At 42.6% G+C, this 21,898-nt stretch overlaps 1 protein-coding gene across 1 annotated transcript in view; it reads left to right on the top strand.

The window, feature by feature from the left end:
- LOC126101247 (brachyurin-like) overlaps positions 1–21,898 on the top strand; it is a 182,028-nt gene that overhangs the window by 80,240 nt on the left and 79,890 nt on the right. Inside the window, exon 4 of the mRNA XM_049911934.1 lies at positions 18,730–18,902. Coding sequence (XP_049767891.1) covers positions 18,730–18,902 — 173 coding nt within the window. The remainder of the gene's footprint in view (positions 1–18,729; positions 18,903–21,898) is intronic.

Here is a 21,898-nt window from a genome sequence, read left to right as displayed (position 1 = left end):
CAGGCTGACCTCGTCTGTTGGCTGACAGAGACCGCTGACAGTTGAAGAGGGTCATAATGTGTAATAAGCACACATCTATGCAGACCATCACACAGGAATTCCAAACTGCATCAGCATCCACTGCACGTACTATGACAGTGAGGCGAGAGATGAGAAAATCTGGATTTCATGGTCCAGCGGATGCTCATAAGCCACACGTCACGCCGGTTAATGCCAGACGACGCCTTGCTTGGTGTAACGAGCATAAACATTGGACGATTGAACAGTGGAGAAGCGTTGTGTAGAGTGACGAATAACAGTACACAATGTGGTGGTCCAATGGCAGGGTGTGGTTTTGGCGAATGCCCAGTTAACGTCATCTGCAAGCGTGTGGAGCGCCAACAGTAAAATTCGGAGGCGGTGATGTTACGGTGTGATCGTGATTTTCATGGAGGGTACTTACACCTCTCGTTGTTTTCCGTAACACTATCACAGCACAAGCCTACACTGATGTTTTAAGCATCTTCTTGCTTCCCACTGTTGAAGAGCAGTTCGGGGATGGCGATTGTTATCTTTCAACACGATCGAGCACCTGTTCATAATGCACGGCCTGTGGCGAAGTGGTTACACGACAATAACATCCGTCTAACGGATTGGTCTGCACAGAGTCCTGACCTGAATCATATAGAACGAACACCTTTGGGACGTTTTGGAACGCCGACTTGGTGCCTGGCCTCACCAACTGACATCGGTGACCTCTCCTCAGTGCAGCACTCTGCGAAGAATGGGCTGCCATTCCCCAAGAAACTGTCCAGCACGTACCTGAACGTAAGCCTGCGAGAGTGTAAGCTGTCATCAAGGCTAAGGGAGGCCCAACACCATACTGAATTCCAGAATTACCGATGGAAGGCGCCACAAACTTGTAAGTCATTTTCAGTCAGGTTTACGGATACTTTTGATCATACAGTGTCTGTAATATCATCCTGTCCCCTCTCCTTGTCAGTGTCTTACACATACTACTTTCAGATTCTGCGCAGAAGCTCCTCATTCCTTACCTTATCAGTCCATCTAATTTTCAGCATTTGTTTGTAGAACGACGTCTCAAATGCTTCGATTCTATCTTCTTTTCCGGTTTTCCCACAGTCCATTTTTCACTACCATACAATGCTATGCTCCAAACGTACATTCTCATGAATTTATTCCTCAAATTAAGGCCTATGTTTATACTAGCAGACTTCACTTGGCCAGGAATGATATTTTTCTAGTACTAGTCTACTTTTGATGTCCTCCTTGCTTCGTCCGTCATTGCTTATTTTGCTGCCTTGGTAGCAGAATTCCTTAACTTCATCTATTTCGTGACCATCAATCCTGGTGTTACGTTATCGCAGTCCCAATTCTGCTACTTCTCATTACCTTCGCCTTCCTTCGATTTACTCCCAGCACATATCTGTACTGGCTACACCGTTCATCCCATTCAGCAGATCGTGTAGTTCTTCTTCACTTTCACTCACGACAGCAATGTTATTGGCGAATCGTATCATTGATACCATTTGACCTTGAATTTTAGTCCCACCCTTTTTAATTCGAGCACTTCGCGCATGATCGTCTCTCTTGGCCCTTGTACATACTATATGTTATCAATATCTCCCTACACCTTACCCCTATTTTTCTCAGAATTTCGAACACCTTCCTCCATTTTACATTGTCGAACGCTTTTTCCAGGTCGAAAAATCGTGTCTTGATTTTTCTTTAGTCTTGCATGAGTTATCAGCCCCAACTTCCGAATTGCCTCTTGGCGCCTTTACCTTTCCTAAAACCAAATAGATCGTCATCTAACTTATCCTCAGTTTTCTTTTCCGTTCTTCTGTATGTTATCCTTGTCAGCAACCTGGACGCATGAGCTGTTAAGCTGATTGTGCCACAATTCTCGCAGTCTTCGGAATTGTGTGGATGATATTTTTCCGAAAGTTAGATTGTTTGTCTCCCGATTCATAAATTCTACACACCAAAGTGAATAGTCGTTTTGTTGGCACTTACCCCTAACATTTTAGAAATTCTGATGCATTGTTATCTATTCCCTCTGCCTCATTTGATTTTACGTCGTCCAAAATTCTTTCAAATTCAGATCTAATACTGGATCCTCTATCTGTTCTAAATTGACTCTTGTTTCTTCTTGTATCACATCAGTCAAATCTTCCACCTCATATGTATCTTCAGTGTAGTCTTTCCATCTATCCGCTCTCTCCTCTGCATGTAACAGTTGAGTTCCCGTTGTACTCTTAACGTTACCACGCTTGCTTCTAGTTTCATCGAAGGTGATTTTGCCTTTCCTATATGCTGAGTCAGTCCTTCCTACACTCATTTCTTTTTCGATTTCTTCACATTTTTTCTGCAGACATTTCGTCTTAGCTTCCCTGCACTTCCTATTTGCTTCATTTCTCTGCGTTTTGTATTTCTGTATTCCTGAATTTCCCGTGACATTTATTCTTGCTTCTTTCATAGATCAATTGAAGTATTTCTTCTGTTACTGAAGGTTTCTTCGAAGTTACCTACTTTGTACCTATTCTTTCTTTCCAACTTCTGTGACTGCTCTTTTAGAGATGTCCATTCCTCTTCAGCTGTACTGCCTAATGAGATATTCCTTATTGCTGTATCTATAGCATAGAGAACTTCAAGCGTATCTTTTCATTCCTTTGTACTTCTGTATCCCACTTCTTTGGGTATTGCTTCTTCCTGATTAATCACTTCAGCCTACTCTCTCATCAGTACTAGTTTGTGATCTGAGTCTATATGTGCTCCTGGGTACGCCTTACATCCAGTAAATGATTTCGGAGTCTCTGTCTGACCACGATGTAATCTAAATGAAATCTTCTCGTATCGCCCGGCCTTTTCCAAGTATACCTCCTCCTCTTGTGATTATTGAACAGAGTATTCGCTATTACTAGCTGAAATTTATTACAGAACTCAATAAGCCTTTGTCCTCTCTCGTTCTTTGTCTCAAGTCCATATTCTCCTGTAACCGTTTCTTCTACTCCTTCCCCTACAACTGCATTCCAGTCTGCTGTGACTATAAGATTTTCGTCTCCCCTTACGTGTTGTATCGCCCTTGCAATATCCTCATATACTTTCTCTATCTTTTCATCTTCAGCTGAATTATCGTTGTCGGTGTTGGTCTGCTGTCGATTGTGATAACAAGGGTATCACTGAACTGCCCACAGTAACACTCTGCCCTTCCTCTCTATTCATAACGAATCCTCCTCCAATTATACCACCTTCTTTTGCTGTTGATATTAGCCTATACGTATCTGACAAGAAATCGTTGTCTTCTTTCCATTTCACTTCATTGACTCCTACAATATTTAGAATGAGCCTTTGCCTTTCCCTTTTCAGATTTTCTAGTTTCCCTACCACGTTCAGGCTTCTGCAGGCTTCTGACAATCTATGCCACGACTCGTAGAACGTTATCCTTTCGCTTGTTAATCAATCTTTTTTTCATGGTCACCTTCCCCTTGGCTGTACTCTCCAGGAGATCTGTATGGGTACTATTTCGGAATCTTTCGCCAATGTCCTGTGGATAGACATTATGTGTCTTTAGCGTAGTGGTTTCCATTGTCTTCGGCATCTTCATGCCGTTGATCATTGCTAATTCATCCGCCCTTAGGAACAGTTCCCCACACCAAGGACAAGAGAATACCCTGAAGCTTTGTCCGCTCCTCCGCCCTATTTGACAAGGCCGCTGACAGAATGGGGGTAACTGCTTATCATAGTATGAAGGCTTTCACAACCGGATGACATATCTTCTGGTAAACCTTCCGGGATGTAAGGTCGTGGTCCATGAAACTCTTCAGCTCCTAACGTTTCGTCCAGAGCTGTGATGGACATCTTCAGAGGGGTGTTTCTCCTCCGGTGAGTCCTCTGAAGATGTCTGAAGATGTCCAGCGCAGCTCTGGACGAAACGTTAGGAGCTGAAGAGTTTCATGGACCACGATCATACTTCCCGGAATGTTTACCAGAAGTAACTTCTTATGCCGGAAGTTTTCGACCACCAATGTTGATTATTAATGAAGCTGTGGCGGGTTTTGAAGCCAGGACTGGAGACGTTTTGATTTTAATGCAAGACGCTACCCCTAAACCACTAATCAACCACCGCCGTCTTATCTCCCTCTACAGCCATCTACCTTTTCATTAACAAACAACCATCCCACGGCAGGTCCTTTTCCAGTTTTAGGGAAAGTGCAAAATGCTCATTTTTAAGAGTCAATGTTTCTTCTATTGTGTTCAGTGTTTATCAAGTGTTTTTTCAAGTGTTTAATGTCCTTCGAGTGTTTTCACTGTGCTGTCAGTCCATTCGTTTATCACTATTTTTCAACTATTCATGAAGACAGCGTTATGTCTTACAAGATTACAAACATCACCATAAAAATAATTAAATTTATGGTAAATATGTCTCCCTGTTTTGTGTTCACTGTCTAAGTTAATGAATTCATTTCCAAAGTGACGAGGCAGAGGAACGTAATTTCGCTGCCCGTCTGATCGAAAACGAGTTTAGCGTTCCGATCATGTGCTCGCTTTTGATGGAGAAGGGCCAATTTGTGGACCTACTGGAAAAGATGGAGAAATCACTGGTCCGTGAGCAGGTACGAATGAGAAGATTCCAATTTTGGGAGCTGTTTAAAATGACCTTGTGTGCTGGTGAGGCCAAGACCCTGCAGAGATATGAATCCGCCTGCTATTTTGCTCCCTATATAAGAGGGCATGGTGAAAAGGATGCCTCCGAAATTTTTATGTGAAAATTGTTTAAGCTTTGTAAATAAAGCGAACCTTTTTAACATTCTACACCTTGGTCTTGTTGTTTACATACTTATTTCTCCTCCAGCACGTTGTCAATTTTACCTACTGCAAACCGCAGGAAGCGTCCACATACACACCGCTTTGCTTCCTACTTACCACATTTTATTCTTCTTTACACCATTCAGTTTTATCTGCCTAAACAAGCACATTTACAGTCTGATAACCGACTCCAAATCGGTAACCATACACTTCTCAAAGTAATATGAACAATACTACTGAGCTGCCAACAGTCACCCTAGCGAAGAATATAAAAGGTTTGTGATATTGACACTCTACAATATTTGACTTTCTTGCCACAACCTCACTTCTGCTTATACCCCCTCATCATTATCTAAGTACAGTCCTTGAAGATATTTTTTAACTTGTGGAAACAGATGGAAGGTGGACGAAACCAAGTTGGGACTGTACAGAGGATGATCGCTGACAGTGAACCTAAAGCATCGGATTGTTGCAGGTATCTGTCTCTGAAGGAGAGGGTGCGCCATGGGTGACGAACTCTTAGATTCGAAACTCGATTACAGCAAGCTGTTTCTCAAGCAATGATAACGTTACGCGTCGATATCTTACGCACTACAGTGTGGAGTAGACATGAAGAATAAAGACGTTGAATGTTAACAACGTTTGTTTTGGTCGAAAAAATTTGGGGATTGCAGCTGGTCGTCGTAAAATTCATTCGTCGTTTTTCAACTGGACAACTGCCAGTCATTTTGAGGTGAGCCATCGAAGACTGACCAAGACTTTTTTTTTTTCTTTATTGAGTTTCAATTCCCCACGAAGGGGGCGGGCTGGCAGCAGCTTAGTATGCCGCTCTTCAGCGTACAGATTTTGTGACAAAGATCAGGAGAACAAATAAGAATAAAAAAAACAGGCGATAAAATCGGTGACTTAGAGAGTAACAAGGCGAAAAGAAATCGGGGAAACTTAAAACAAACAACAGAGGGATGATGATGCTAATAAAAATACATACGGAGCAGACAGGGAAAACAATAGACAATAAAAAAACACGGCGACAGTCTGGATTCCGTTCGCAAAAGACATAAAATTCACACCTAGCAACAGCATGGTTTCTGTTCACAGCACGAGAAAGACAAACAACACTGATTAGTCACTGGAACACTGCACTAAAAAGTTGGTAAATGTGACACCACAGTCGAGAGCAGGTGGGGGGGAAACGGGACAGAAGATGGGAAAACAAAAAAAAAGGGGGGAAAGGAGAGTAAAAGCGAAGGGGGGGAACTGGGAAAGGAGCTGATGGAGGAGGAGGACCCATAAGAGGGGTGGGGGGCAGACGCGACAGGGAGGGGGGTAGACAGAGGAGGGGAATACAAAAGGACTGGGGGGGAGAAGGGAGGTAGGGAGAGGTTTAGTGGGGAGGAAACAGGACGGAAGGGGGGGGGGAAGAGGGAGCCCAGGGAAAGGACAGAGGAAAGGAGGGGGAGGGAGGATCAGAGTTGAGACCAAGACGTTCTCCGCTCCGCCTTACATAGTGCGCTGATAGTATTGCAGCGCATGCGTCAGAGTCATGTGACAGAAGGACCACACCGCCCGGCGGCAGCGCCCTCGCTGGTGGAACTGCAAGGATCAGCTGTCTTCGGCGTTGCCGCTCGCCGCAGTTGTCTATTATGGTGTCTTCGTCTGGAGCAAATCTCGGAGATGGCGGGTTTTGACACATTATGCACCTGGTAGCCGCTGTCACAGTTCATTATATTTTCTGCGATGCTTATTTCAACGAATTCTTTTATAATGGAATCCCAAAAAGATGTTGCTGTGGCCAAAAGTAAGTTTTTGTCATGCTCCATTGAATGTCCGTTGGAGATACAATGTTCCGCACTTGCAGACTTGCAGGAGCCGAGTGCAACGTTTATTTTCCGTGAAACGTTCTTCCATTGTGCGTGTTGTTTGTCCTACATAGGCCATACTTCACTGGCAACATATTTCGTAAATTCCCGTCTTCCGCAATAACAAATTATCCTTTACTGATCCCACCAAGACGGCCGCTGTGTAGGAGCAGTTCTAGGCGCTCCAGTCCGGAACCGCGCTGCTGCTACGGTCGCAGGTTCGAATCCTGCCTCAGGCATGGATGTGTGTGATGCCCTTAGGTTAATTAGGTTTAGGTAGTTCTAAGTCTAGGGGATTGATAACCTCAGATGTTAAGTCCCATAGTGCTGAGAGCCATTTGAACCATTTTTTTGACCCCAACAGCTCCAAAACTTTGTAGGGGGGGGGAATCAATTTCATCTGAAAATTATTAAGGAATCTTGCTATTTTGAAGGAAATATTTCCACGAAAGGAAGAAAAACTAGGGACTTTGCTCTCCTCTTTATCCACTTCCCGGTGCTTTGTTTTGGCTTAGAATGCCCTGTTAATTTTCCAGGTCGAGTACCCATTGTCTCCGAACACTGTCCTTAAATGGGACTTTAAGCACACTCATGGTTTGGGATAGGTCATGTCAACTTGGTGATTGAAAGTACAAATCAGTATGAGTGGGCTTACGGTAAACGGAATGTCCCACTGAACTGTCACTCTTCACATCCAGGAATGAGAGACAACCATCGTTCTCTAATTCCATAGTAAATCGAATGTTCTCATGAATGGAGTTAGGATGCTGTAAAAATTCCATTAACTTATCTTCTCCGTGGGGTCACACTACGAAATCATCATCCATGTATCTCTAAAAGATAGTTGGTTTAGAAACCGCTGCTTCAAGTGCTCTTTCCTCAAAATCGTCCATAAAAAAGCTAGGCACCGAGGGAGACAAGGGGTTGCCCATGGCCACACCGTAAATCTGTCCAAAATATTCTTCGTTAAACATAAGATAGGCTGGGGAAAGACTGTTTACCAATTAGTGCCAAGGAATCTTCCAAAGGTAACTTTGTAAAAAGAGGTACTACATCAAAACTCACTAAAAGTTCCGAACTACTTAGGTGGAGAGCCCCCAGTCTGTTTATAAAATCGGCAGAGTTCTGTATATGATGTGGACATTTGTTAACCAATGGTCTCACCAAGAAAGCAAGATGTTTGGCTAAATTGTGGTATCAACTTTCGATATCACACTTGTTAGGGGAATGGAGTTATCGAACGCGGTCCGTACTAGTATCGCTGGACCTGCGAGTCGAGACTAGCGCCGCTCCGGGGCTTGCAACAAGTCTCTAGCGTGCGCTCGGCCACTCTTGCTCGGGACGTCAAGTAAGAAGGTCGTTTAGCCTTCAGCTGATAGTTCGCAACCTCTAACAAGGCGTTTAGTTAAAGTATGACCTATGTGATGTCTGTGTAGCTCTCTGTTTGTAATTATATTCATCCTGACTATGAAGACTCCTGTACTACCAGTTAAGTACAATGTATTATTTTTTACTAACGACCTCTAATTATTTTAGTCGTTGAAACCCAGACCATGCAGCCTGCTCTTTATCGACTTCACTTACAAACCTGCTGTATATGCCAAGAAGAGATTTGTATGTTTCTACTTATCATTGGCCACCAGTCATTCACATTGGCGACGATTCGTTCGTCGTCATCATAACATAAATAATATTGGAGGCGTCCGTATTACTCACTATAAGCCGTAAAGGAAGACCTTCCCTGTGCACTTTAGGAAGACCATTCATTCTTTGTGGTCTTAACCCCTTGTGCTCTCTGGAGGTGACGAGGGAGAATTCAGTAGTGTACATGTCTTCCGTAGCACACGTGCTGTAGGGTCGTGATCAATCTTCCTGTACATAGTATCACAAAGTAGACCATATATCTTCTTCAAATACAAACTACGAGGAACAGAACAGTTGTGTTACCTTATCAACTTTCAGCACCACTGTGTCCGGATCCTCTTGGAGATTTCGTGTACCAGCCCTTTCTTCAGAGGTTATCTTATTACGTTAAGGAGGAGCTTTCAAGAGAGCACGACAAGTTTCCCTTCTTATGTCTTCGGCAGCGTCCATAGGAAGCCGTCGTACAGATTCTTCAACACCACTCAGGAAACTTACCAGAGGTACTGCACTTTGTGTAGGTGCAAAATTGAGTCCTTTACCCAAAACAGACATTCGTCGATTCGTCCAAATACTTCTCCGTGAAGTTAACAACAAAACATATTTCCTGTGGCGACAGCTGTTGTGGCACCAAGCGTTCAAATTTCGACGTCTACCGCTAACTTGAATCCTTATACACACAATCAAACCTGACTGAAGTCACCCCATCAACCTAGTCCCAAGAAACACGTACCGTTATCTTCAGATGTAGCTGGGACAGTTCTTCTGAAATGGCATCCAGCCTTCGTCTCGTATAACAAACTCTCTCCTTCACAATAGCCTTCTCCGTTATCTACCGCGCAGTGACCGTCTGGTATTATACCGTGGTCCCGACATCACATTAAAAATCTTAAGGAACTTAAAAAGTTTTGCTCTGTTGCCACGTGGCTTGTCGAAATTTCTTACATGTGAGGCCATTTCCTCCCCGTGAATGAGTTTGATGAGAAATTTAAATTCGTAGAATTCCGCCATCTCCGAGATTTGCTCCAGATGAAGACGTCAGAATGCTCCGGTGACTGCGGCGAGCGACAACGCCACAGACGGCTGATTCTTGCAATTCCACCAGCGAGGGAGCTGAGGTGAGGTCATTCTGTCACTGCGAATGTGACGCATGCGCGGCAATACTGTCAGCGCGCTACATAAGGCGGAGTGGAGAACGTCTTCGTTAGTCTTCGATGGCTTCGCCTGAAGATGGCAAGTAAGAATGAAACGTCCCCTTTCAACAATTATACATGACTGTGCTTAAACTGACACACAATATTTTTTAGCGCAACGCAATCTGACTTTCATAAATCCCTACAAAGGAATGGCCCTGACTAACATTAACCTGTACCTTTCACAAATCACTTACCTCACAAAAATCTTCGTTACCCAAGCTACTGCAATACAGCGAGCGCCACTACTGCCAGCTAAATAAAAGATTCAAACTACAGAAGGCACTAACTACTGATAGGCATAGTTAGCAATTGAAAGATGTTAATAGAGAACAAACAATGAATTTACCTTAACAGTCATAATATATATACTAGTTCATGACATCCAGTGTTACAAATTTCAAAACTCCGCCATCTCTCTCCCCACATCCACCACTGCTGGCGGCTCACCTCCAACTGCTCAACGCTACGCGCTGTTCACGTCCAGCTGCCCAACACTACAATGGCAGACAACAATGCAAACTAGCCACAGACTGCACACAGCACAGCCAGTGATTTTCATACAGAGTGCGCTACGTGGCGGCGGCGTTACCAATATAAGAACCTAAACAGCCTACTTACATAGCGCACATGCTCCCCACAAAAAATTTGGCAGGGTCGCCATATGAAACGCCCCCTTTCAACAATTATACATGACTTTGCTTAAACTAACACACAATATTTTTTAGCGCAACGCAATCTGACTTTCATAAATCCCTACAAAGGAATGGCCCTGACTAACATTAACCTGTACCTTTCACAAATCACTTACCTCACAAAAATCTTCGTTACTCAAGCTACTGCAATACAGCGAGCGCCACTACTGCCAGCTAAATAAAAGATTCAAACTACAGAAGGCACTAACTACTGATAGGCATAGTTAGCAATTGAAAGATGTTAATAGAGAACAAACAATGTATTTACCTTAACAGTCATAATATATATAGCAGTTCATGACATCCAGTGTTACAAATTTCAAAACTCCGCCATCTCTCTCCCCACATCCACCACTGCTGGCGGCTCACCTTCAACTGCTCAACGCTACGCGCTGTTCACGTCCAGCTGCCCAACACTACAATGGCAGACAACAATGCAAACTAGCCATAGACTGCACACAGCACAGCCAGTGATTTTCATACAGAGAGCGCTACGTGGCGGCGGCGTTACCAATGTAAGAACCTAAACAGCCTACTTACAAGAAACTTGCTGAAACGTTGCTGGAAAACAACACATTGACTCGGCTGTCAACCGAGAAGATTTTATCATCGAGATTCGCCGAGAAAGCCTGCATTCTCATATAACACGTGATACTGGTTATAGCATTCATTGTGGCTGGCTGTGTAGGATTGTAAACAGCACCCACAGTGTGAATGAGTTATGGGCTGATTAAAATCATTTTAACAACATGTGCACATGCAAGCCTTCTTACATGACCCACTACTAATCGGTATGTTTGTCTTCTGTGCAACGTTTAAGGTGGAAAACAGCTAGCTTACAGATTACAGCCAATTCAAATGACTGATCCCTATGTTTCTTACCAGTTTTAGCACTGACGATGGCTATACTGAAGATGAAATCTACCTAGATTTACAATAAAATACAAATTTATGTGTGACTGATTGCTGTGGTTATCCCAGATTATATAATGCGTGATGTATATGGTAGTTTACAGACCGCTAAATCACTTCATCGTTTACTAGTCCTGTTTTCTTCTACTTCGCCGATAGGTTTTAAACTAAACCCCTTTCTAATAACGCTATAGTACTATTTATTTCATAAAACATCCCCCCTAAGTTTCCTAATTTCTTCTGCTTCCAGATATCCACAAACATATAAATCCTTCATTGCTTTTTCATTGTCAAGAAAAGCTCTATTGATCGTTACACAAAATATCAGAAAATCTTCATTTCTTCAAAAAAATTTGTATTTTTCATTGTCAAGCTCTCTATCCCTTGACTGGAAAGTACAGATGATAAATTTTGCTCAACGTCAAATGATGAAATAGCAAATGCCAAGACATTGACTGCTTTTAAGAGTTTCCCCAAAAACATGGTCCCAATTATTTGGAATGCTGGGATTTTGATAGCACGATTCAGTTATTGTTAAAGAAAGGAAGAGTACAAATACTTTAGATGCTTCTTTCTCTGAAAGAAATAAGAGTCAGTATTTCTGTCTGTAAGAAATTCAATTGCAAATTTGTATAAATTGAATAGTTTCCCAATTTACATCGCTACAATCGTGGAAGCCAGTAATATATTTTAGCCTATTAGTAGTAATAATTACGAAATCAATGTTGATGCTTGACTTAGTATTTTTTGTTGTTGCTTTGATTAAAAATATTCAGATACTGAATATGAATGAAAATTTAAGAGTTATTCATTCTGGTCTTTTTGCCACTTTGTCTGTAGGCCTTGATGATGATCTACTTGATTTAGAGTAAAAATGTATTAAAAGAATAGCTTAAAACACTGCTCAGAGATAAAATGTGTACAAATATATAGAACTCTCATATCAGTTCAGGTTGTAGCATTACGTTTAATGAGACATGAAACAATATCCATTTCAAGAGCATATCATGAATTTCAAACCATTTGAAAATAGTGTTGCGCCATGAGTCCACCTGGTGAATCAAAATGCTCCTTCAACTTTTCAGCAAAGTAATGTCACTGGGAATGTTTCACAAGCGACCTAAGGAAGGAACTAGGTGCTTTCGTGCAAGAACAGTGTGCAAGAAGATGCGTTCAGTACACTGACACTGCAGAAGATTCCACTCAGTGTTTATGAAAGGCGAAGATGTGACACATGACAGCAACGACTAGCCTACTAGTGGCGCTGGCACTACAGAAAGACCGATGTCATAATCGCTTAACGATTACACCCAGAAACTCTGATCCATTATGATATGGAGGTTCAAATGGTTCAAATGGCTCTGAGCACTATGGGACTCAACTTCTGAGGTCATTAGACCCCTAGAACTTAGAACTAGTTAAGCCTAACTAACCTAAGGACATCACACACATCCATGCCCGAGGCAGGATTCGAACCTGCGACCGTAGTGGTCTCGCGGTTCCAGACTGCAGCGCCTAGAACCGCACGGCCACTTCGGTCGGCTGATATAGAGGCTTGGAGCGCTGCCATTGGAGGAACACTAGGCAGCCCAGACTGTGTATGTACTGACGAATTTAGACTCTCAGTTCTGCAGTCACCACCAGCCACTAGTCATTAGCAGATGTCCATGACTATGTGGCACCTGAGATGACCCAGCAAGCTGGTACCACCAGACTCTACTGTCAATAACTGCAGACTACTGCCTGTGCTGAGTCCGAATGGGCGGACTTGGTGTCTGTAAACTCTGGGCCGTGGGGTCGAGTCTGTGCCATCTGTTACCCACCTGTCACTGCCTGAGCATGGCGAATACTGTCGCTGTTTGTCTCACCATGTGCGAACATATGAATGTCACTGTTGTTGTTCCCTCCCCCCCCCCCCCCACCCCATCCATTGCTCAGTGTTGGCACACGACAGTGATATAATCCATATTGGAGTTCGTGGTTTGATCCTGCCTGTCCCAGTAACGCTGAGCTTATCAGTGGTGCTAGGCTGGGCCATGTACTGCCCATCCATTGCTCGCCACCTGGCACCACCTATGGGTTTGTGCCTGCTGCCGCTGTGTTGACAGCAGCACCTTGGCAACAGTTGTTGATAATTCTTCCGGGTTATATGGCTGTGGTCCATGGAATTCTTCTATTCCTAACGTTTCGTCCAATCCTACGTTGGACATCTTCAGAGGTATGGCTGGTCCTGCTGAGTCCTGCAGGACTCAGCAGGACCAGCCATACCTCTGAAGATGTCCAACGTAGGATTGGACGAAACGTTAGGAATAGAAGAATTCCATGGACCACGGCCATATAACCCGGAAGAATTAACAACAACAGTACCATCCGGTCGTGAAAGCCTTCATTGCATGACCTTGGCAACAGTCGCTATCGCCCGACCACGACCGAAACACGCCGCGCTTCTGAGGGGCTACAGCCAATGCCCGCACACTTCACTGGCTGTGGCCGCCTACATCACAGGGGCCTTTGGCGGCATTTCGGATGTCACCACCGATGTAATTGTTACGGAATAAAGACTTATACGACCAGTTTTGTTTCTTTGACGGGTCACAACTTAACACCTGCGACCAAACCACAGGAGCCACGTCCTAGGAAGAGAACTATCATACTTCACGGTCAGCTTCACCTGCCACCATAGAGATCGTAAACATCGACAACTATTATAGAAAGGGAGAAAATCGACAGGTAGGAGAAGAAAATTATTACATACGACGTATTCATATAATGCGTAATGGCTCAGAACAAGTGAAACTACATTAAAGGATGAGCCAGTTTCAAGGCATTCTGACAAACATGGAAGACAATGTGTCTCTCAATGCGAAGTCTACTGGCAGAATGAGGGATAGTAATCTGGAGACACTCTTTTAATTATTACTTTCATAACCAATTAATGAATCAGAGAACCCTCTGAGTGACATCTGTTCTGCTGGCACGTCCGACAGAACGACACCACTCGTGATGAGGCGGCTTCATTGCAGTGGGTGACAGGTTGGTAGTTTGAGACGGTCAGGGAACGTGTCCAGACGGCCAAAGTAGTTAAGGAAACATTTCATGAGAAGCGGTAAATCCGGGTTCGAGTCTCGGTCCGACACAAGTTTACAGCTTTCACTGCTGCATTACCACAATGCCCTGTTCGGTACCACAATCTCCTGTGTGGCTGGAGGTTGCGAACTCCCATCCATCCCTTCCCTTGGATTCTCCATTTACTATTACATGTAAATGACTGCGAGAGCACTCTAAGTATCTAACAGCTGTTTTAGTGTGGATGTGGATTCCCAGTGGATGAACAGAAATGAAGAGCATAATAAACATATGAACGATGTAAATTTTACCTGAGTCTTAGCACTATGCATTATTACTTGGTTTGTTGTTTGGTTACAAATGCAGAGTCGAACTGACTTATATCAAATTACTTTTGGCCGTTTACACAACTGCAAGAGAGTTAAACTAATGATTTTACATCTTTGTTCTTCTAATATGAATCGGCTTGTTTCAGCTTCAAATCATTAATACTTATCTCCTTTTACATGATCTGTAACATTGTGCACAAAGTTTCTTAAAACTGGAGACTTCTCTTTGTTTTCTTGCTCCTGTCCTTATTGCACCTAACACCTAGTCGCTTGTAAATCAAGGTTTTCTTTTGTACCTCTCTTTTTCTTTAGAGAATTTCTTGATCCATTCATACCTAAGTTTCCCTAATCCTCAGGAAGAAGTTTGCTTTCAGGCAGCTCCTCCAGCAAAATATGGCTTGCCTACGGACTGTTTCTAATCTAAATCGTGCACGAGAAGACTGTTTATAACGTCCTCTTATGAGTGGTACTTCGGCAATGAACTGCTCAATTTAGAACGTTGTGTCCAGATAGTAACATGGTCGAGCTATGAACTTCTGCCTTTAGGCCCAGCAACTGAACTCGCTGCATTGCTTATAATGAGAATTATTAAACCAAACAAGTAGCGATAAAACTGAATAATAATCATAATTGTTAAAAGCGTTATTCTGATGAATAAATTGATGCAGACGACAACAGAAGATTTCACCTAAATGCACCGATCTATTTAGTCAAACATTGAAACTGTTAAGAATGGTAACCCTAAAATAAATTATTAAAACCTGAACAATTTTTCACATGCATTTTAGCTTGCATGAATCTGTGATTAGAATGGCAACAGAATCCCGAAATGCTATGTAGATATCACTGCTATGCGAAAAACACATTTCTATTCCGGTTAACTGAACACAACTTGTTTGCCAACTCATAAATGCTTAAAGTTCACTTAAGGCAGCCGGCCGGGTTGGCCGAGCGGTTCTCGGCGCTACAGTCTGGAACCGCGCGACCGCTACGGTCGCAGGTTCGAATCCTGCCTCGGGTATAGATGTGTGTGATGTCCTTAGGTTAGTTAGGTTTAAGCAGTTCAAAGTTCTAGGGGACTGAAGACCTCAGAAGTTATGTCCCATAGTGCTCAGAGCCATTTGAACCATTTTTGAACCACTTACGGCAATCAACATATTAACACACATGCGAATTTTCAAGCAGATTCTCGTACTACACCTAGCTTGAATTCGAAAAGTGAAATCTCAGTAAGTTAAAGTTCAACATTGCACATTATTTGACGCTCACAAAATGTGAACGTCCCACGCAATTGGCACAGGCTGAGTACCACACCACTCGGTAATTTTATAAGTGCAAACGAATATTAAAGTATTCATGTGTCTACGTGCCGCCAAGAAACCAACACTTTAGCGCCTAAAAGGTCTCCAAGCATACCCTGTACCAAACGTGACACACAAGTCCCCTATTCATTCGACAGAAAGTGTCTTCCAGCTCAACTTTCCCCCGAATCGTTCCTTGCTTCCAAACGCCATTCCACGAATAAGTATACGCGAACGGTTCTATGCTCGCACGAACAAGAACATTCGCTCCCCCACCAAAAGAGCATAATTTACTCAGAGTTTATAAAATGGACCACCATTTTCGTGATATCGATTTTACAAATTAGGCACATGACTTAAATGAAAAGTCATTTTTACCGGTTCTACAGAGATCAAACGAAATAGTCTGCATAGAAAAGTACAGACATAACTAATTAATCACGGATATAGTGGATAAGCGCTTAAAACAAATAATAAAGAATACACGTTAAAACATACACCGGAGAGTCAAAGAAAGAGATACACTTGCCCAATATCGTGTAGACCCCTACGAGCACGCAGAAGTGCCGCATCACAGCGTGGTATGGACTCGACTAATGTCTGAAGTAGTGCTGGAGGGAACTGAGTGGAAGTGTTTAATCTCAGAAGAGAGTTCCTGTAACCATTCTGAAGCGAAGCAGTTCTGGAAGTGTGGGGTGTCGCGTTGTACTGTTGGAATTGCGCAAGAACGCACAATGCACATGAATGGATGCAGGAGGTCAGACAGGATGCTTACGTGTATGTCATCTGTCAGAGTCGTATCTAGTCGTATCTAGGGTCACATATCACTCCAACTGAGCACGCCTCACACCATTACAGAGCCGCCACTAGCTTGAACAATCGCCTGTTGACATGCAGGGTCCATGGATTCATGAGGTTGTCTCCATACGCGTACACGTCCATCCGCTCGATACAATTTGAAACGAAACTCGTCTGATCAGGCAACATGTTTCCAGTCATCAACAGTCCAATGCCAGTGTTGACAGGTCCAGTTGAGGCGTAAATCATTGTGTCATGCAGTCATCAAGGTTACACGAGTGGGCCTTCGGCTCCGAAAGGCCATATCGTTGATGTTTCGTTGAACGGTTCGCACGATGACACTTGTTGATGGCGCAGCACTGAAATCAGCATCACTTTGCGGAACGGTTGCAACTGTTGTCAAGTTGAACGATCCCCTTCAGTCTCGTCTTGCAGGACCATTTTCCGGCCGGACAGATGTCGGAGATTCGATGTTTTACCAGATTCCTGACATTCATGGTTCACTCTTGAAATCGTATCACGGGAAAATCCCCACTTCATTGCTACCTCGGAGATGCTGTGTCCCATCACTTGTGCACTATAACACCACGTTTAATCTCACTTAAATCTTGATAAGCTGCCATTGTAGCAGCAGTAACCGATGTAACAGCTGCGGCAGACAAATGTCCTCTTATATAATGGTTGCCGACCGCAGCGGTATATTCTGCCTGTTTACATATCTCTGTATGTGAATAAGCATGCCTACTGTCTTACGAATAATTTTCCGTTTTTAAGTTACAAGGGTTTTTCTAACGTTGGCCTACTAACCTTTTCGTTACATAACTCAGAAACAGTTAATAAAGCGTGACTTGGGAATCACCACACTACTTTCATTTGCTGTGTTAGTGTGGAGTATCAGATGGTGTAACACATTTACATAACAAAAAGATATAACAACATACGTACATCCATATTCTAAATGACAATGCCGTGTCGATGCAACCATTCTCATGTAAGAAGCACAATAACTAAAAAAAAATTGTCTACAGATGCGTGGCTTTCAGGGATGATGTTTAGAGTCCTAAGTTATCGTCAAATACCTTGCTTATAAAGAATTTAGCAGTTTTTTAATTTTAAATGGCTTTTACTATGATAATATAACTTCCCTGACTTAAGTGATCTTTGTAATAATATTCTCTCAATAGTTCCACCTCAGTGCGTTGAGTATGCTGGTACGTATGGATCTGCGCTATGATGAAACACTGAATTATCACAGAATTAAAAAGTATTTGAATGTAGCCGTCTTTCATACTGTAGCAGAAGCCACCATAGCATACGTCTCGTATATTGGACCATGGTTGCAGCTGGCTAGAAGCTCATCCTGTCCTGCAATTTCCTTAGCAAAAACCGTCGCTTAGCTGCTGGATACTATCCTTATTTTGACGAGCGTGGCTGACCGCAAAAGCCCCTTTCGTCGAATCACGCATCTGCTTATGTCGGCCAAGAAATCCAACGTTCCAAATTTCACATACCAAATTTCACACATTAATCTGGCCGAATTCTTACCAACATGTCGGTAATCTAATAAAATTCTGATATCTTCATTGCAGCCGGCCGGTGTGGCCGTGCGGTTAAAGGCGCTTCAGTCTGGAACCGCGTGACCGCTACGGTCGCTGGTCCGAATCCTGCCTCGGGCATGGATGTGTGTGATGTCCTTAGGTTAGTTAGGTTTAATTAGTTCTAAGTTCTAGGCGACTGATGACCTCAGAAGTTAAGTCGCATAGTGCTCAGAGCCGTTTGAACCATATCTTCATTGCACCTCTAGTCTTTATTTTTGTTATATACTATCTCTAGTATGGTACTAATCTCTCCCATGTCCTTCTTCATCTCATCTACCCATTTGTTCCACTATCCCCATTAGATGTTCAGACACTTACAACATTCGTTTTCGCATTTTGACTCTAGTCTTTCTGGTACTTTTAGAAGCCTTTTTCTTTCTCTGGTTCTCTGTGGTGCTAAATTTTCCCTCTCGATTCCACTTTAACACCCTATATAACTTTTATTACTAAGATGTCATTTATTTGTAATACAGGATTCGGATATAATTTTTTTAAAACTGTCTCTGGACATTTGTTTCCCTTGTACAGTTTCCATACGTTTCAAGTGACGCTGGGGACCATCAAACTGTACTCCTTCGACTGGGAGGACAACTTGGTACGCATTTACAGCCGCGAGGGTGTAGTCCACCCTTCCTACAGTAGCGTGTCTCTCAAACATGACGTGGCTGTTGTCCTCCTGAAACCCGAAGTAGCCCTAAGCTGTAAGTTTACATTCGACGGAAGATATGATTCTTCTGTTTCTTTGGTTTTATTTATTTATTTGTATATTTCAACTGGTCATATCAGTCACATCGGACTAGGGTTTCACACACAAGTATTTTTTCATCTTAGTTACCTAATAAATAATGATAGTTTTAATGTGACAAACAGTAATCAAATGCTTTTAATACAAATGAAATGACTGGATTGCATGTAGGGACAATGTGAATAAAAACAATCACTAAAAACTAATAAAGTTAGTACTACCAGTACTGTTACTACTACTGTTGCTGCTGCTGCTGCTGCCTAGTAATGATAGTATCACTCATGAACACTTTAAAATGTGTAGAAAAGTGAAATTTTGTGATATAGCGTGTTCTGGGGGAGAGAAATGTAGGTAGACTGCACCTGCTAATAGCTCTAAATGAGGAAGCTATGGTTGGAAAGAACGATGTGATAATGTAACGAGTGCATACAAGCACAGAAGTACACGTTATTGTTGTATCAGATATCTGTTTTGTTCAGACGTGAGTGTTAAATTTGAGGAGTGTATGTTGGCTGGTTACTGTGACGCCATTGTGTCACGTAGATGCTGGTTTGATATACACTATGGATTTTCCGACTATGCTGTTGGTAACACGCTTAAGATGGAACTTGTTGCAGTTATTGGAGCTTATCCTCATGAAGTAATCATTACGCCTCTAGTTAGTTTGCTGTCCGATTGTGATTTTAGCTTATGTGAAGTACCATTTCAGTCCCCTGAGTGGAAAAATAAGATCAGCTTATGACATATCTTTTGATACAACCAAGAAGGTGAGCTCATGTACCTGACTGAATAGTCTTCAAGGGTCATAGAATTAATGATAACATCAACTAATACTGCTGGTTGCAGAGTCATATGTATTTTTATTTCATTTTAAATGTTTGTACAATTATGGCAATAACGTTGAATGAACTCTACAAAACTATTTCGATAATTAGATAGCTCGATTTTATTGGCCCTCTTAACTCTGGTTTTATTTAGTTATGGGAGAGACTTGGGAAAAATGGTCTCATAACATTACATCTTCATCCCGTTTCTTTAAATTTTTGCTGATGCAATTGTCCTCAAAACTTGTTAAAGCGTGAATGCATGAAGGAAGTTAGATATGTGTTATTGAGATTGTGTGCTTACTGGAGGTACTGTTTTGGCCATGGATGTTTCCAAGAGTGCAGGTAAACATTTTATTCTGATCCTAACTAACTTCACGCACTCACTCACTTTCTTCGACGGCGTCGTTACCAAACAATACAGGGTTGCTTAATGCACCACCTCACAACTTATTCAACCCTCTTTAAAACTCTCATTACGGTTCAGCCATTAAATTGGTTCACATTCAGACTAAATGAATTTATAAACAATGTACAGTGTATCAATTACTGAACAATGTGATATAAAATCGTCATATGTTCTGAACGGTTTACGTTAGGACGTTCAAACTGCACGGTTAACCGCGGGGCGTGATGGGAATTAATATGGTTTATGTTAGCTACGAAGCCAACTTTAATTTGGATGGGTTCGTCAATAAGCAAAATTCGCGCATTTGGGGGATTGAGAATCCGTATTTCGCGATCGGGAGGTCTCTTCACCCTCAACGGGTGACTGTATGGTGTGCAATGTCCAGTCACGGAATAATCGGTGCGATATTCCTTGGTGGCACGGTGACTATCAAACCGTACGTGAAGGTTTTGGAAGATGATTTCATCCCCATTATCGAAAGTGACCCTGACTTCGACAAGATGTGATTCATGCAAGATGGAGCTCGATCCCGTCGAAGCAGGAGAGTGTTTGATGTTCTGGAGGAGCACTTTGGGACCGGATTCTGGCTCTGGGTTAGCGAGAGGCCACTGGCATGAGCCTCTCCTGGCCGCCATAGTCTCTTGATCCGAACTCATGCGACTCCTTTTTGTGGGGCTGTATTAAAGATAAGGTGTACAGCAATAACCTCAAAACCCTTGATGAGCTGGAAATAGCCATTCAGGAGGTCATCGACTGCAAAAATAGCTCTAAGCACTATGGGACTTAACATCTGAGGTCATCAGTCCCCTAGACTTAGAACTATGTAAACCTAACTAACCTAAGGACATCACACACATCCATGCCCGAGGCAGGATTCGAACCTGCGACCGTAGAAACCGCGTGGTTCCGGACTGAAGCGCCTAGAACAGCTCGGTCACAACGGTCGGCTAATCTACAGCATCGATGTTCCGACATTTCAGCGGGTCATGTAGAATTTCACTATTCGTCTGCACCACATCACCGTCAATGATGGTAGGCATATCGAACATATCATAACCTAAGCCCGAATACCTGCAGTGACGTTTGCATCTTGCATAAAGTGTGTGCACACCGTAGTTTGTAACTAATTTACGTTTTTTCCCAATATTTCATTGACTGTCACTCTGTAATATTTATTTTTATTTATTGCGAAAACTCTCTCTAAGATTACAAATGTTAGAAATGTAGGTTTGCCTTTTCTTAATGTATCTTTTAAGATAAGTCATAGGGTCAGAATTGCCTCACGTCTTCCAACATTTCTACGGAATCCCAGCTGATCTTCCCCAAGGTTGGCTTCGACTAGTTTTTCCATTCGTCTGTAAAGAATTATGTTATTATTTTGCAACTGTGACTTATTAAACTGATAGTTCGGTAATTTTCACATCTGTCAACACCTGCTTTCTTTGGGATTGGAATTATTATATTCTTCTTGAACTCTCATAAATTTTGTTCACCAGATGGTAGAATTTTGTCAGGGCTAAGACTGTCAGTAGTTCTAATGGAACGTTGTATACTTCCAGGACCTTGTTTCGACTTAGGTCTTTCAACGCTCTGTCAAATTCTTCACGAAGTATGTTATCTCCCATTTCATCTTCATCTACGTCTTCTTCTATTTCCATCATATTGCCCTCAAGTACATCACCCTTGTGTAGATAGGCCTTCTATATACTCCTTCCACCT

This window comes from Schistocerca cancellata, chromosome 9, assembly GCF_023864275.1.
Source record: "Schistocerca cancellata isolate TAMUIC-IGC-003103 chromosome 9, iqSchCanc2.1, whole genome shotgun sequence".
Lineage (NCBI taxonomy): Eukaryota > Metazoa > Arthropoda > Insecta > Orthoptera > Acrididae > Schistocerca > Schistocerca cancellata.
This window is presented reverse-complemented; position numbering and strand designations above follow the sequence as displayed.